The following is a 17,142-nucleotide window of genomic DNA, read 5'->3' on the forward strand; positions in this document are numbered from 1 at the left end:
ACGAACGCTGAATAGTCATCAAAATATGAAAATTGGCATTGTTCCGATCAATCGCTCGACGCCGTTGGCCATTGTTATTGTCATTGTGTTGCCGCGCTCCCATGATTCAGAACAATCAACCTTTGGTGGCCATTTCGGAGTAGTTTCATTACCCTGGCGAGATTCCAATTCGTATTTTTGGAATCAGTGCGACACTAGCTTTCGATAAAGACCGGGCCTATCAAATTATTCGGACGCTTCGGTCGCGAGCTACAGGACTAAAAATTATGCTGCTTTTTGCTGGCTAGGCAGTACGCATCTCGGCGTATTCAACCGTGAGTCACGCGTTGTAGGCCTACATATAGTTATCATAGGATTACACTATTACCATACGTCCTCTTTTAAGAGGATTTTCCCTCTTTTTTAAAAGTGTCCTCGGGGGACGCACCAATGTCCTCTTTGTTCCGAATTTTGGAAAAATATAGGGCCAAATTAGAATGATATACATTAAGTCAGCACTGTAGTAACGCTCCGGCAGCTATTTCGAAAGCCGGGCCGGAAAGTTGACCTTTTTTAAGTCAACCACCTGTTAATGTGAAAGAAAAACTCTATTGTCCGCGAGTCAAGCCTTTTTTTATTATTTTTTAGTCAACCGACCACGAAGTGGGAAAATTTGCCATTTTTTCAGGATTTTCCATCAGTTTTGCAGGTTATTAATACCTATCTATATCTAAACCAATATATATAGCTACTATTCGTTCGACTGGAAAGTTAGGGCACATTGCATTGCAACAGCAGGGACGTAACGTTAGTACTCTACTCACAACTGTCCCGCAATCCTAATTAAAAACTCCAGACTCCAAGCCAAGCAGGAGTGTTTTATAAATATAAATTTTATTTTTGTCATAAATCGATATCTTAATATTTTTGGGAGCCACAAAAAGGCTAGCTGGGGGCCGCATGCGGCCCTCGGGGTTGTGGTTGGGAATCACTGATTTACATTATCCAAACTATGGTATCTTTCGATGGTGCAATATGTCACTCTAATCGCCCAGAGCGAAGATAAATTTCAAGTAGCATTATTTTGAACCAAAAAATGGTGTTGCTTATTTGGATTCACTAAATAATTTTAAGCACCTTTCGAGTAGTCAAAATTCCGCACACTTAGGTATATTGTAGTATTTCCTCCTGGATGCAGTTTGAACACTCAAATTCCGGACATATCCGGGAAATTCTGGACGTTTGGAATTCTTTCTCCAAATACGATATGTAGGCTACATCGTACTTACATTTGATATAAAAAGACTTCGTTTTAATGCTGAAGGCTGCATAATTTATATCAATGGTTCCCAAAGTGGGCGCCAGCGCCATCTGGTGGCGTGCGCGAGCCTGAAGGGGGCGCTGGCCATGAAATGGGCGATTGGGGGGCGCTGGCTAGAAAATTGGGCGGTAGGGGGGCGCTGAGAGCGAATGCGGGTGGTGTAGATTTAGAAGTCAATTGCTGCGTATAGTGTTGAAACGATTAATTAATAAAGAGGGTAGATTCGCAGTACCGGAAAAATCCATTGTTACTTGACAATGTTATTCCTGCTCATCAATGAGCTAATTTAGCAGTTGGCAGCATCCCCGAAAGGCGTGGTTCATTGTGTGCTGCTGCGAGAACTACGAAGTATATTTGATCAGTTATTGCTCACTGCAAGATGTGATGGCTTTTTAAGAAAAACTGTCTTGCGTGATTTTATTATCTGTATCGTGCATTTTCAACAACGCTGTCACCGTGGCCTTCGACACGGCGTTCTGGTTGCGTGAAACGACAACACTCCTACTTGATGGTCGTATTTTTCAAAATTTAAGGGCAGAATATATCCGTCCACGGTATTGATGAAACCTGATAAACGTGAACATGGCACTGTCCGTATTCGCTGGCAAGTCAGTTGGACAATTTACCGGAATTTTACGAGACACCGACTGTTCTAATTCTCAAACTTGGCTTTGAGCTGCCGTTCCAACCCGAATACCATATTTTGATGGAGAAACATGAATAAATCATCTCACAAAATTGAACGAGGGTGGTGATTTGGTTCCAGGATATGTTCCAATTAGAAATTCCTCACCGGATAATCAATCCATTCTGTGAAGTGACCGGGCATGAAATGTTTAAGCAGCTGATTACATTGTAGTCAAGGTTACCATACGTCCCCTTTTTTGAAAGTGTCCTCTGAGGATGCCTAAACGTCCTCTTTCTTGAGAATTTTTCCTCTATTTTGAAAATTTGGTTAAATGTACGTGGAAATTGGACTGAGATAGAGGAAATCAGCACCCGAGTAACGGTCTGGTGGGTTTTTCGGAACCTGAGCCAGAATAATGACCTTTTTTAGTCAAGTAGCCACAAACTCGGGAAAAAGTTACCATATTTTCCGGATTTTACTACATCATTGTAAGTCTGAAAATTTTGAAAAAGCGTCATCTTTTCAGATTCCCAAAATATGGTAACCCCAATTGTAGTGTACAACAATTTTGAGTTCAACCAAAAATTCAATATCTCCAATCCGTCGTTCTGGGTACACAATTGAATAAAAACTAAACACTCTCACTGAAGTCGGGTTGGCTTGTTCGTCGTTACCCTTCCCCGCTCATATTTGATAGAACGTGTTCTCAGCGTCATGTCCAAGTTTCTGACTCACAGCAGAAACCGATTTGCCAATAGGCCTACATGAAGTGAACACTGGAGGTTTTAGACTGATATTGTTACTATCAAAACTTGAACCCAATATGACGAGAATGATGATATTGATACACTAGCTTCATCCGTCTCATTATTAGCTGTATTAATTGCAGAACAAGTTTCGTTTTATGATTTGGCGTGGTGAATGGGGTGTCGGGGGGCGGTGGCACTTTATTCGCTGTCCAGGGGGGCGGTAGCTCAAAAAAGTTTGGGAGACACTGATTTATATAATACGTAACTGAACACCAACAGTGGCATCGGATTTCGCAGGGTAGTGAATCAAAATAAAGTAGTACATGTTACCTTGCAGCGAATTGAAGATTATGAAAATATACGCAAAGATGAGGGCTGTTGTTTCGTCTGGAATGTCGACTAGAAAGAATCCGAAAATCCAGGTAATTCCCAACAACGTAACAAAGCTGATGTTCAATAATAATTTTCGCTTTTGACGTTGCGTCGTGGAACGCATGAACCCGCTCTGCAATATAAATAACGAAGTACAGAGACAAAAATAAATAATAGAATATTAACTCAAATCGAGAGACTATTATGTACTGTACAATCAAATCATTACCTACTGCTCTCCTCTATGAGGTTAAGGTATCTGAAATTATCACTTCGTTTAGTATCATAATTTAATATTGATTATTGACGATTTAATTATTATTCATTTATTTATTTAGTAATGTATTTATTATTATCATAGAAAAATAGGTATTTTTCAACTGGCGAGGATATTCCACAAAAGCAAGCCCTGTGAACGATGCCTTGTATGGCGATTATGTTATTTTTGGTTGAGTAGGTCTTCCACACCGTTACTTAATTAAGGAGTTAAACTCTTTCCTATGAACTTTGCCTGACATTCACCATCTAGATCAGCGGTCGGGAACCTATGGCTCGCGAGCCATATATGGCTCTTTTGGGTATAAGACATGGCTCTTTGCCAAATAAATATTTTTTGTTACTGAATTGATCAATATTGCAGCAACTTGTTAGTAAAATTTCATCACAACCACAATAATTATTCTCGTGAGCGTATAAACATGTCTTTGAGAGGTAAAGACAATGCCGTCTTCAGGGTTAGGGGCTCGGACAGCCCTTTTCAAAATCCCCCAATTGAAGTTACTGTCGCGCCGGCGACGATGTACCGGCGCGAATTCGATGTACCCGACTCGAAATCTTGGATTGAACGATACGTTGATTGATCAAAGAGAATAGCAGACATGGTGATGCCCATAAATGACAACGTAGTTATCAAATATACATACGCTCCGTTTTCCTGAAATGAACTACCGTGGAAGTGACATTCGCAATTACAAACAACGCCATAGCTATCCACGTTCTTGATTGGTATGTCGCTTTGTGACACCAGCGATAAAACATAGGCATGTATAGCGCAACGTTATGTTCTCGCCAAATACTTTCAGAATTGAGAAGTCGATCAGTATTTAGATTTTCGCAATCAGTGCAACAGTTACATTCAGTTCACATCAGTTATTATAAATTCTAAGCTATTTACGATGAATTGCGGTATCAATGGCGAAGTTTCGCCCGTCTGTGCCTTACCTATCGCATCAGGCTGTATTTTCGAATAATAAATATGCAAGTCGCCTAATTTTGGGAGGAAAATGTTCAAAATTCAGTCATTCATTAACATCGATAGAAAATACCAATAGTAATTGAAATTTTCACAATTTTCGTTCACTCATCGTAGCGACAGGTGACGAACTGCCTCGCTTGCCTCCCCCGACCCCATGTCACTGATGTATCACACCTTACATTGGGTATATACGGCTGAAGTGATCGTGTTTGGCTGCATTTACGGATGTGATCATGGGTTGTCGCAGTAAGCTACGTTCTCTTAACTCAAATTTCGCACGCTTGAATACGGTTACCAGCATGATTAGTACGAATTTTTTACAGAGAAAATGAGGCGCACGCGACGAATCCCATGTGCTACCATGACGTCACAAATTTTCAATTGTGACGTAACAGTTGATCGACGTGTATGGCTCTTTGGGAGTTAAAATGGAAAAAATTGGGCCAATATGGCTCTTCGGACGAAAAAGGTTCCCGACCACTCATCTAGATGAATATGGATTTAATGCACAGTGCATACCTTTAAGTTCACAAGGAATATTGTTGCATACACCAGCGGTTCCTAAACTTTTCCCGAAAATTCACGAAACGCTCCCTTGCCAATTATTTTAATTGACTCTCTGTGCCTTACCAAATCAACGCAATCGCGTTTCATTTCCTCGTGTCAATGAAAACAATGCATCTGATATTTCCGAGCAGCTCGGCTATGCTAGATAGCGTTTTTCACAACGCAACCATAATATCTGGAATCACATTTAACCGGCTCAAAATCACATCAATCGCGAAAACGCTACTCCGGTCCTCCAGAGAGTGATCAACCTAACTTCTGGAATATGCATACTTCGGTCCGCTCTGACATCATACAAGTAATTTGTTCCCTGCCCTTCATATATTCAATTATCATACCGTGCTAAACGATTCACGAACGAGTTTAAATAGAAGCCAAACAGCGTTTTGAAAAATCAGCGTGCAGTAGTTATCTTGAGTTAAACTTCGAATTTTGCAATTGTATCTGTTTTGCATGAAATATCGATCCTTTGTCATCGCTTCGATCAGATTTACAGTTGAATTAAGGCGTAATACACCTAAAACAGAGAATATTCTTAGTAGTGTTCATGCCTCACAGTTAAGATGTCATAAAGTTTTATGCGTGTTAGTCTCAGACAGTTCAATGGTAATAATTACTCATTTGATTGTAGAAGTATGCTATTACTTCGCTAAAGGTAATTGTCGCTACCCGAAAGGAATTATAATCGCTGACCCGTACGAGTACAAATAAAATTCTTTTCAATTCATGCTCCAACACAGGTCGGATTTGTACCGCACGTGGAATAGATTTGGTGCTTGGGTATATCAATATCGATCGTTGGGCCAACACGCAGTGATTGTTTCGAGTCGTGGTTTTATCCACGCTGAACTTTTTGGCATCGCACTTCTTGAGTGGCACGTTAGAAAATGCGTCACATGTCTTTGTGTGTCCTGGTTCGGAAGTGGTGAACACTGAAATAACGATGATGCACCCTCAGGTTGAACACTCCTACATTTAAGTTTCACAACGACCTTAAGCGATAATTGCGAATACAATTAGATTTGTTTCTGTAAAGTTATGCGTATTTTATTCGAGCATGTATACGCATGATGATATCAAGAAATGTAGTGGCAATAAATCACGACTGTAATTTCAATGTTGAGTAACGAAATAATTTTATACCGGCTTCGAGTTTGATTCGGACATTAGGTTTCGTGAAAATTTTCATATTGCGGAAATCAAAATTTCAAACATTTTGGATGGCCTGGATTTTTTGGAAGATGCTTTGTGGTTCCAAAAGTTGTCTCGCTGACCCCGAAAAGACCGCGAACCCCAGGTTGGAAATCAAAAACACGGGTCAACATGACAATATTACGTATCATGTGTTATTTAACATAAAATGGCGATGTTTGCGGACTAATATTACCCGGCTGGATTGTCGTTTTCTGCATAGCTGATACGATAGGATGACGTAAGCGACGAGATTCGAGGCGATCATTATGGTAGTCGGTACGACGGCGAGGCAAAAGATATAACTTGGATGAATCCAACATCTGCAAAAGATAACAATCCCGCAAATCCTTTTCACACTCATTTCTTTGATTTATTAATAGTTACGTCACTATCTCATTTTCTTCATGTGGATATTCATACACGCTATAATCCACAATAGCCACAGCTCCCACGAAGATTGCCGGCATAGTCCAACCCCATGATATCGAAGCCAAAATTACCATACGGTCACTTAAACATGTCCTTGTCCATATAGGCTAAATAAGATAGTCATATATAGATACACGGGTCAAGAGCATTTATGAATGGTGGGCCGATTACAAATATTAAATAAATACGACGATGCGTGCAGCATGGCGAAGCGTTGAATACATGATATAAACATTCACTGTTTAGCGACCTATAACCAACCCATCAAGTCATTTGAGCTGCGGATACTTATTCCAAATTTCGGAGGGAATGCATTTTCGTTCATCGGTATTTAGTTACTCCATAAAACGTTTATGGTCTGATGGTGAAAGAATAAATACCGTAAGATATGTTCTACTTTTCATTATCAAATGGAACAGTAGCGGGATTTATGAAATATATTCATGTGATTTTTTTCAGGATATCTTCCCCTACCCAAAGAATGATCAGTTCCTAATCTGTTTGTCATGCCGCTTTTTCTTTTTCAGTGTTTTTTTGCAGAGGATTGCCAATTCATATTATAGTTCACCTGAAATCACCACCCACAAAACTAATCATTTGCAAAGTTGGTCACTGAAATTCTTCAAAAATACCCTTTTTTTCGGAAGCCGGGCATTTACTAATTCAATTGTTAGATTACCCAAAACAAACGACGTTGCACACCAAATTTAGCTCAATTCCAACCAGTACAAACCGTCGCAGAGCCCATTGAATTTTTCTCGAATTTTACCGTCAACCACCTGAAATTGTGAAGTTGCTTAAACGATCAACGCAAAAAAGTTTTGCTCGCTTCCAACCGGTAGAAGCGAATTTATTGCATTTGAAAGTTTTCGATTTGCAAAGTGGGTAATTCCAGAATTATTGATATAAAGACTCAAACAACTTCGCTTCTACGTTCTTGAATTATGTCAAATATCGTCCGCATCGTTTTTTAGACAACTTGACGATTTTGTGGGGTTGACAGTAAAATTTGAAAGAAACATTTTAAAAACTTTTTCAACAAATTATATAATTTCAATTGGCTCTGCGCGACATTTTACTGGTTAGAATACGTACAGGCCTGTATTCTATTCTTCTTGATAAATTTATAGTCTAAAATTTTCGCGCAATTTCACGTGTCGGGGTCTAATTCAACTCGTTACGCAATCGACTCATTGTATGGCGCATTACGGTCTTACTCGTTCGGTCAATTTCATGGTGGGTCGCGAATAGAAAACGGCTGGGAAGCAGCACTATAAACCTTTAACATTGTATGACACATGTTAGCTGCACAGTGGGCAGTTATTTCACGTGCTCTTAGAGAGCAAAGATTGAAAACAGTGATGGGTTGATTATTTCCTGGAAATGCGGCCGCATATGAATAGATCGAGGCGAAAATTGTCAAACTAAGCGCAGGCAATAATTTATTCGCCCACCTTTAGAATTGCCAAGACAAGCATTGCGCCCATACAGTTCATCCACGCACACGAAGCAAGTAGAAAGAAATGTAAAACCGCCGCGATGACAATGCACGGGGAATATAAGTCGTCATACTTCCATTGATCGTTTATGAATGACATCTCACTGATCAATAAGGTGACGTTAAGTCCGAGTAAAGTGAGTGACAGGTTTAATAGCAAAAACGAACATTGAAAAGTTTCCCCTGAACGCGTGTTCCTGTGAAAATAACCGAATGAATAATATTTAGCGGTACAATATGATACATGTATGCATATATTTAGGGCTACCATATTTTAAACTCCGAAAAGAGGACAACTTTGAAAAGATGCAATAAAATAGGGTTTAATCTGCCCTGACGTCCGTCTGGAAAAAAGTTATCGGCGTGTTGAGCATACTGGCAGATGGAGGCAGGTGGGGCATCCGTCTTAAAAACACAGTTAAACCTTGATGTCGGTCACTAAGCAATGATCCGCTGCAGCAGCTCTTTTTAATCAGGTAAGCTATATAGGGTATTCTCGTTTGCGGCGAATTACTAACCATAACGCGATGTTTTTCCCAATTAATCGTTGTTCTTATCTGTTCCATACCTTTTGGGTATTTTGAATATTACATCAATCATTGTGGATTTGGTCCCGTTTCATGAAGTAAATTCACCTAGGTCTATCACCCTCAGGGATAAGAGTCATTCTTCTCCTCAATTTTTGTGCTACATCAATGTAAAAGAGGAATCGAATTCAAATTATCGCACACTGAGTTACACGTGCGTTAACTAAAATTTCACCGTGAGTACGATTGTGTCCCCAATGTAGCTATCTCAAGTGCGTGGCAACAATACAGTGCATTGTGTAGTTACCGTGAAATTGATGTTAAAATCCTTTGATGCTACGCTAAAAGTGTGCAATGTACATGTATATCGGGCCTCTTCTGCAAGACATCGTTGTAATAGCCTTCGTCATGAAAGTTTGGGGTATTTGGAGCTGGCAATACAGGAAGGGGTTAAATTTCAGCTAAACAGTTTCACAAGTAGTACGCAATGGCTAATTCCATGGCTAGCTATAATTGAAATCATAAACGGATAGAAAGTTTTGGAAATGTACGTGCATTGAAGAATCACTGATATAATCAATGCGGAAGTGGGCCTAAATGTCATTAATGCCCCCGAAACGAACAATGGCGAGGGGCGAGGTTACCCGCCTTCACCTTCATGTTTACTTTCATGTATATAATGTCACGATTTTCAGTATTTAGTAGCTTCTTGAATTACACAGTGCGCCAAGTCAGCCTAAATTGCAAATCGGCACACAGCTTTCAGAACGGATCGTTGGTTCGATCAATATGAGGAATCTAGTACTGCAAAACTGTTTTCCGGTTTCTAATAATATCATATGCAGCTTCACAACTACCAAATCCATAGTTCCCATATTTCAATTATGCTAGTATTTCAGATTAAGATATCCTGACTTTCGATATCTGATCCTGGAATTCAATCATTTTTTCGGCTGTTGCGTCATAACAAAACAAACTGTCGTCACCAGAACTGCTGCTCTATTCTAGTTTCCTTCATTAACGTCTGTCTTAGGATTCGCCACAAATAGACCCAAATTTGAGGTGAATAATGCATATTTCATGACAACATTCTATGTTCAAAAATTGCTCCAAGCAAACCCTGACGTTATTATAACATGCATGATAGTATAGCGATGTCATCTGCGCCAAACGCAAAATAATATATGATGAAGTCCTGAAGCTATCCTTGATTCTTACAGTTTTGAAGCAGGATCAGTCGTACAACTGGATAGCTCATCTGCTACAAATATTCTTCGTGATTTCATTGACACATACACAGTGGTCTGGCTATAGTAAAATGAGTATGTATATTTTACCCAGAGGTGGTCAAAGTAGTCAAGAAAGCTACTCAAGTAGAAGTAGAAGTAGTGACGAAAAAATCTACTCAAGTACAAGTAGAAGTACTTCTTCCATGAGCAACCTAAAACTACTTGAAGTAGAAGTAGAATTGACTGACTTTAAAAGTACTCAAGTAAGTAAGTAGTTGTGAAAACGATCCTAATTCGTTCATATGGATTGTAAAAAAGTGCAAATTGAGCTATGCGAAAGGTGACGAGCTTGATTCATATTGATGCATACCAGCAGGTGTCCAATTTTCGAAATCGTAAGGATAAGCATTCGTTCAGATTATGGGATGAAAATGATAGTATTGATATGGAAATGCGATAATAATCCTCTGTTTACTCAAACAGCACGTTTTAGAAAATATCAGGGTATTGCGCACTCCCCCATACTATAAGGCCCTAAGTTTAGTCGTAGAGCAATACGGAGATGGTGTGTTGGATACGGTGTAAACACATTGTGCGATTAGTAAACGTTAATAAAAAATATGGTCGACCGTAAAAATGCTATATTGTGTCGCCAGAAGGAACGTCTCTACACGCTGGGAATCTTCCATTAGTGTTGTTTTGTCATTCGGCTGTTTTACTAGAGATAACTAACCTCCGTAGGTTAGTTATCTATAGTTTTACAGCTGATTTTGTGTGTGCTGTACCGTAACCAGGCGCTGATTACTAGGGATGGTGTGAACGCGAACCTTTTTGAAAGGTTCTGTGTGAACGCGAACGCGAACCTCATGACGTTACGTGACGTTTTATTGCTAATTCCAATCTTATCTTTCAGTGAAGTGATAGCCTATATCAATGTACAGTGTACAATGTACATTGTACACTTGTACAGCGTACACGATACCTAGCGACGACTTGGGCCACGTCATGCCACAATGCTGAGGTACATATTGGCGTTTTTAACGTCGCTAAATGTATCAACTGAGGCAATCAAAGGATATAATAATCCCATAAAATCAATATTTTCCGTCGCTTAGCCAACAATTTCGACGACGACTTACCAGGGAATAAAAACTTACGCCATAACGGTCTAGCCCAGACCGGACAATGTATTCGGCGTTTGAGTATTGCTACATTGATATCAGGCAGAGTGTAAAACGGGTTTCTATACTTGCTACCGATTTTACTCCATTAACAAGTTATACAGCAGTAGCCAACACCTCAATCGTACGGATTAGGTTTTAATGATACAGTGAACCTATGAAGTCAAGATTGACCCCGAACACCTGCTAGATTTTTTACTTCAGAGAACGATATCAATCTCATTGATTGTTCGGGTAAGCATCATTGCTGACTACGCATTTCGTTCGTGATGTTGTGTGATTGCGAGTCAGGGATATCTAGACTAGTCTATAGAAGTACTTATATACTTATGTACATATAGATATCCCTGTTGCGAGTCAAGCTTACAGCAGAGAGTCACAAACGGTTATTAAGCTGGATATTTCGAGCAAACTTTAGTAACAAAGCAAGTAAAACTTTTTGAGATTGTCAAGGTGCATGCTCGTTTACTGTAGATTTTTATACTGCCAGCGCCATAAATAGAGTATCCCGCTGTTGAAATGCAATAAATTTGAACGGAATATGTCATAATGAAGTACGTGAAAATTGTAATATATGAAAAAGGTTCACAGTGCAAAACCTACCAAGGTTCTGTTGTGAACGTGAACCTATAAATTTCCGAGGTTCACACACAGAACGCGAACGTGAACCTCACGTTCACACTATCCCTACTGATTACTGCCGTTAGCGACTCTGTGTACTTGTTATTATTATGTCACAAGGACAGAATTCTTTCTATATTTCGAACTTGATTAACCTCATTTACTGGCGTTCACTGCTGAAGAGAGCAAGTCGTAAAGCAGAGGTCTCAAACTCAAATGTGCTTGCGGGCCATTTTTCCAGTTTTGACGACGCCGCGGGCCGCAGCATTTATAGGGGTATTCTATGTCTTTCCAAGTAGGCCTTATTTGGCGGGAATGAATTTTCCTATTGAAAGTGAGCCGATCCAGCAGACTGACAGTAAACACACATCGTCAAAGTGTGATTTACGTTTGTATCAATTTAGGCCTGGCACGAAAAGAATCATCACATTTATATCTATTTGAATATAATTGTTGTTGTACTTGATATATTTATTAACTATAAGATATAGACACCATATGGGTGGACAAATGTATGATGCCATCATAAAAGCTATCAGGTTATAATTTTCAGCTACTATGAATATTTTGAATCCAACAGACTGATAATAGAGACTGATCTGATATCAAAACATTTTCAAGTTGAGCATTGTAATTCCAATCCAGGATTCGTGTATACTTCTGATAAGTAGGCTATTTATCTCATGGCCAAATATCTTCAAATATAATATAAATATATTAATGAATGTGTCCAAGTGATTGAAATGTCGGAACGCCGAACGGCCCATTGCTGTTACATCGTTGGAGCGTACCACTACGGTACTCGGTACCTTTCAGTGGCCTTTAATAACATGGTTTAGCGACCAAAGACGTAACTAACAGATTGCCAATGGTTGCCATAACTATACTTGCTTAGTTAGCGGAATACCAAGCTGCGACCTTCTGATCTATATTACTAATCCCCTGATACGCGACGAGTTTGTTGGGTCCATGGTTCTAACAAATTCACGGTATTCCGAGTCACTTCAAGTCCACTCGAGTCATTTTCATTTTGCCATCGAGTTAGCCCGAGTCTGAGCAATTCTAAGAAAGGTCGCGTCCAAGTCCAACTCACAAATTTCAGTCTAGAATCGTCTAAGGGTCTGGTTTTATCATCATGAATGGGAAATTAGCGAAATAGTGAATGTTCCACTGCATGGTAGCGTTTGCAATTGACGTGATAGTGACGTTTGATGAATCGTTTAAGGCTTTCGGAGCAATTTAAGAGGGAATCTTCACTTTATAACCTGAAAATATATATGTGACACTTATATTTTGTAAAATTGATAAAAATCTAAAATGTCGTCGCGGGCCGCACAAAACGCTCTGGCGGGCCGCATGCGGCCCGCGGGCCGCGTGTTTGAGACCTCTGTCGTAAAGCTTCCAGTGGAATAAATTTGGCAATATGAACGTATTGTTTGCTACAAGCTTTATTTCTGGAAATTGGAGGCATTACTACACTTGCTTTTATACTTCAACATGTATGTTATCCAGATAAAAGAAGTGATATTAATTAGAAACCAAAATATATGGTACTGGGAATTGCAAGTGAAATCTAAATCTAAAAACGGAACATGTATTTAATGTCTTTAGTCCAGAAAGTTTCGAAGGTTGGTATGCTGAAACAGCTCTAAAACTAAAGAAAAGTCAGAGTCCACGTTTCCAGATTAGGACACGCCATGGACAGCTAGATTACGATATGATAAGTGAATGCTAGATTGCGAAACATCAGTTTCAAACATTATGATAAGCCATATATACTATGATGAAATATTTGATATGGCGAAGTGTGACAATGCGGTGTGAACGGAACCACGCCCACCCGCTACCTAAATTATATTCAACGATACTTTCGTGAAATCATACTGGATACTCCGCTTTCACTGCGCGCGAAGCGCGACCAAAATTCTAGGCTTAACTCAACTTTCATGAAAATGAAATGTTGATACTCCGTGAAAACAGCCCCGAAATTACTCAAGCTATCTTCCTGATTGGAGGATTAAACTACTTCTACTTGACAAACTGAAAATAGCGAAAAGTAAGTAAGTAGATAACAAAAAATTATGAAGTAGAAGTAGAAGTAGTGAAATTCAGATCTACTTGAGTAAGTACCAGAAGTAGAGGAAAACTACTTGAGTACTTCGAAAAAGTAGAAGTACTTCGTTACTGACCACCTCTGATTTTACCCTGACTGCAAACTCCGGTATGAATGCGGGAGACTGTCTCTGTTGAATATTGTGAAAATCACTCTCACGGCGGTGCATACTGCGGTCAGTAACTGAATGATTCTACAGTACAGAGCACTCAATTAAGTTTTGACTATTTGCAATATTTACAATATTAAAGTGGTTATGTTTTTTGAATTATTCCTCTTCTACTGAACAGTTTCAGGCGAAACACCTTACTTCTTAAATTTGCATTTTGTTAAGTAGAAACTATACTTCGTAAATGCGTAAATCACTGTTATGAGTGAAGTCGCAATGAAAATGGACGGAAGATCCTTGCATCAGGCTAAGCGAAGATATTGTAGAGAAATTGTCACCATATTTATAGTGTCATTGGTCATTTTGCATTAGTCGCGAAGATGTACTACCAATTTCTACTTTTTTAAAACTACTTGCGTCAGTAGGCCTACTGTTCAGACATTCACATTCTACTTCTTGTCAATAAAGTAGTTTTGACATGTCTTTCACTCTATATCTACTGCAGAAATAACAACGCAGTATACTATGACAGCACATGATCGAACATTTTTAATGACGTGTTCGCTATACGTTCACAAAAGACAATATTAAAAAAAAAACATAGCTGAAAGTTATCAAGTAAGCTTGAATTTGAAATACCTGTATACGGTCCGCACATGATTATTCCTGTCGTAAAATATGTTGTACTGAGTTGACACATCTGACTTCACTATAGCTATCTCAGGTCTGAAGCACAAGACCTCAGTAATCAAGCACCTAAAACCTTTTATACGAAACATAGTACATGCTTAGCTTGGTATTCAATGCTTTACCAATATAATGTAGCCAGCTTAGCTTTGCCTAGGTCTATCAAATGCCCTGTTGACCACGAGAAGATCTTGCAATGCACACAAATCCCAAATATGATTTGTCTGCAGGAAAATTGCGGATGATGCTCACAAAGGTTTAAAAGCAGTGGAATAAAAATTTTTAGGAAGCGTCTATACTCTACACGACATTTCCCCCCATTAAAAATCGCATAATGGCTTCGTTGCTTAATTCAGCTTCTATTTCATTATATTGATAAGGCATCGTAGCCGACTATCTCAAATAAACAATGTAATGATATAGTACTCCACGTCTCGCATCTAGGTGGAAACCTGCAGTATGTATGGAACACAGTTTGGCAAGACAAGAACATCTACCTATCTATGGGTGTAGGAAAGTGAAAGGACATGATTTTTTGGCGATCATTAAGTCGTTATTTTATCTTATGAAGTGTCAAATACAATGTACTCACGGAAAACACACGAAGATCATCACGAGAAGGAGCAGCGAACAAGTGGAGATCGAACATCCAACTATGGTTAGTTGATTGAGCAATTTTTCATTCATGGGCCTCTGTGTAACGAAGCGAAGAATTTAAAAAATAGTCTTTTACCAATTTTTCAATAGGACTGTGGTCGCTTAAAAATCAACACATGGCTGTATTTCGATATGTCAGTCACGAACCTCAACGTCGCCTCAAACTAAATACATAACATTCTCGTAAAGCGGCGAAAGAGGCCTTTGAGCTCGCTAAAGGATAAAACCTTTGCGGCAACACCTTGATGGGGAATCACAGTCACAATACCCCCAGGAAAATGACTACTGGCCTCACGTATTCCAATGTCAGGCGATAAGCAGATCGCCATAGTTTGAATCAATAACACATTCACAAAATATTAATACCATCAATCAAACTATAATATCAGGTGAATTCGATTTATGATGCAACCCAGTCATTCAGTTGGCGAAAAAATAGAGTTGAGAATTCTTACCAGTAAAGCGGCGAAATTCGTCAAATGATCACAGGAGCGAGTCAATGCTTCGAGACTTTCTCTAACAACATTGCATCCTTCATCGCTCCAACTGTTAGCTGATTTCACCCAGAAAACGCATTCGGGATTTTGTGTTCGATTATCGTGCAGTACTAGCAGCTGACGTAAACATACTATTTGATAATGTACTGCAGCATATCGATATCCTCTCGAGGGAGGAGCACTCATATTGAAATGAAGATACCTTGCGATATCGAATCACGCAGTTTTTACAATTGTCCTTACAAATACTCTATAATTTAGGTTTATTTATGTAATAATATTGGGCTCCTTCGAGTTCGCCACCACAACTTCATGTTTGCGGTTGTGCCGTTAGGGACCTAGAGTTGGAGGAGAGCGTCTATCTGCTCGTTGAATAGGCCTTTTGCAGGACTTCGAACACGTGACTAGATACGCATAGCAACCACAAATTGGTTAGCAAGCTATACTTTCTCGCGCACCTGCTTCAGTGCTAAATATCGCATAGTGTACTGTTGATTTCTGGTTGTAAACGTTTCGGAAATTTGTTGTAGAAGTCATCAGAGATTCACCTATGCTTGATGTCAATCCTGTACAAAGCATTTAGAATGATATCGTCAGAATTACGCAGAAATCCATCGGTAACGTAGTTGTATTACGGTACTCAACTCTAATCATATGTACTTAAATTTATGCATTTGAAGTAAAGCGATTGGTTTATATTCTGGTAAGAGTATTTGTTAGTTTAAGTAGCACTGTGACTGCCGCGCTGCGCGCGAATTCAAGTAGCCATTTTTCTTTATTATTGGGTATTGGGCCATTACCGCGCCACGACCCACCAATACATACAATCAAGTTTTAGGCCATATAACATGCGACTCCAAGAAGTGTGCCAGAACGATTGGCAGCGAGAAAAGCTTTGACGAAAAGGTCTATGCCCTTATACAGACCAAAGACTTCGCTATATATACAAAATACATATAGGTTTAATTGCCCATAAGCGCCTAAATGACTGGTGCCGAATGTTGTCTTTGCAATCTGAACCTCACAAGACAAATAGGCCTACCATCCCGCTGGGAAAAATTTTATGCCAGTGAAGAAATACCAATTTGAAATCGTGTGCGTCTCTTAGTTTAGAAGCCTACGTTTGGGCGGTTCAATATTTTTTGATATAGCAGACTGGCAGTCACGAAATAACATCATGTAACGAAGTCATATCAACGGTTCCGCCCGCCCGAAGATGTTTAATCATTATTTACGGGCCCTCCCGTTTTCAAGACATTTCACGCAGCTCTATCGGTAAATCTAATTACGTGAGTGGAGAGGACAATGAATTGATAGCATATTATATATGCAATTGCCGATCTGATTGACCGATTTTATCATAAATTATCGAAAATTTTCGCGCTTGGCGCTGGCTCGCAATACAGTACAGGTAATTTCGTTACAAACGCGAACAACGTGATGGGAGGGGTTCGTTTTATCACCCTATGAGAGCCCAAGTCCCACGTTTTTAGGGGCCTGATGAGGTGCTGTTTCGTTCCTACCAACGG

At 39.5% G+C, this 17,142-nt stretch overlaps 1 protein-coding gene across 2 annotated transcripts in view; it reads right to left on the minus strand.

Moving 5' to 3' along the window:
- LOC145437846 (adhesion G-protein coupled receptor G7-like) overlaps positions 1 to 17,142 on the minus strand; it is a 58,978-nt gene that overhangs the window by 3,346 nt on the left and 38,490 nt on the right. Inside the window, exons 13-18 of one of the 2 annotated variants that reach the window (XM_080315186.1) lie at positions 15,572 to 15,730; positions 15,052 to 15,152; positions 7,949 to 8,189; positions 6,450 to 6,601; positions 6,259 to 6,385; positions 3,008 to 3,182 (exon numbers count right to left, since the gene is read on the minus strand). In XM_080315186.1, the coding sequence (XP_080171312.1) occupies positions 3,008 to 3,182; positions 6,259 to 6,385; positions 6,450 to 6,601; positions 7,949 to 8,189; positions 15,052 to 15,152; positions 15,572 to 15,730 (955 nt within the window). The remainder of the gene's footprint in view (positions 1 to 3,007; positions 3,183 to 6,258; positions 6,386 to 6,449; positions 6,602 to 7,948; positions 8,190 to 15,051; positions 15,153 to 15,571; positions 15,731 to 17,142) is intronic. The other variant, XM_080315187.1, reaches the window with a different exon arrangement.

This window comes from Botryllus schlosseri, chromosome 4, assembly GCF_051294905.1.
Source record: "Botryllus schlosseri isolate E-star chromosome 4, Bs_hap1, whole genome shotgun sequence".
NCBI classification, from domain to species: Eukaryota; Metazoa; Chordata; class Ascidiacea; order Stolidobranchia; family Styelidae; genus Botryllus; species Botryllus schlosseri.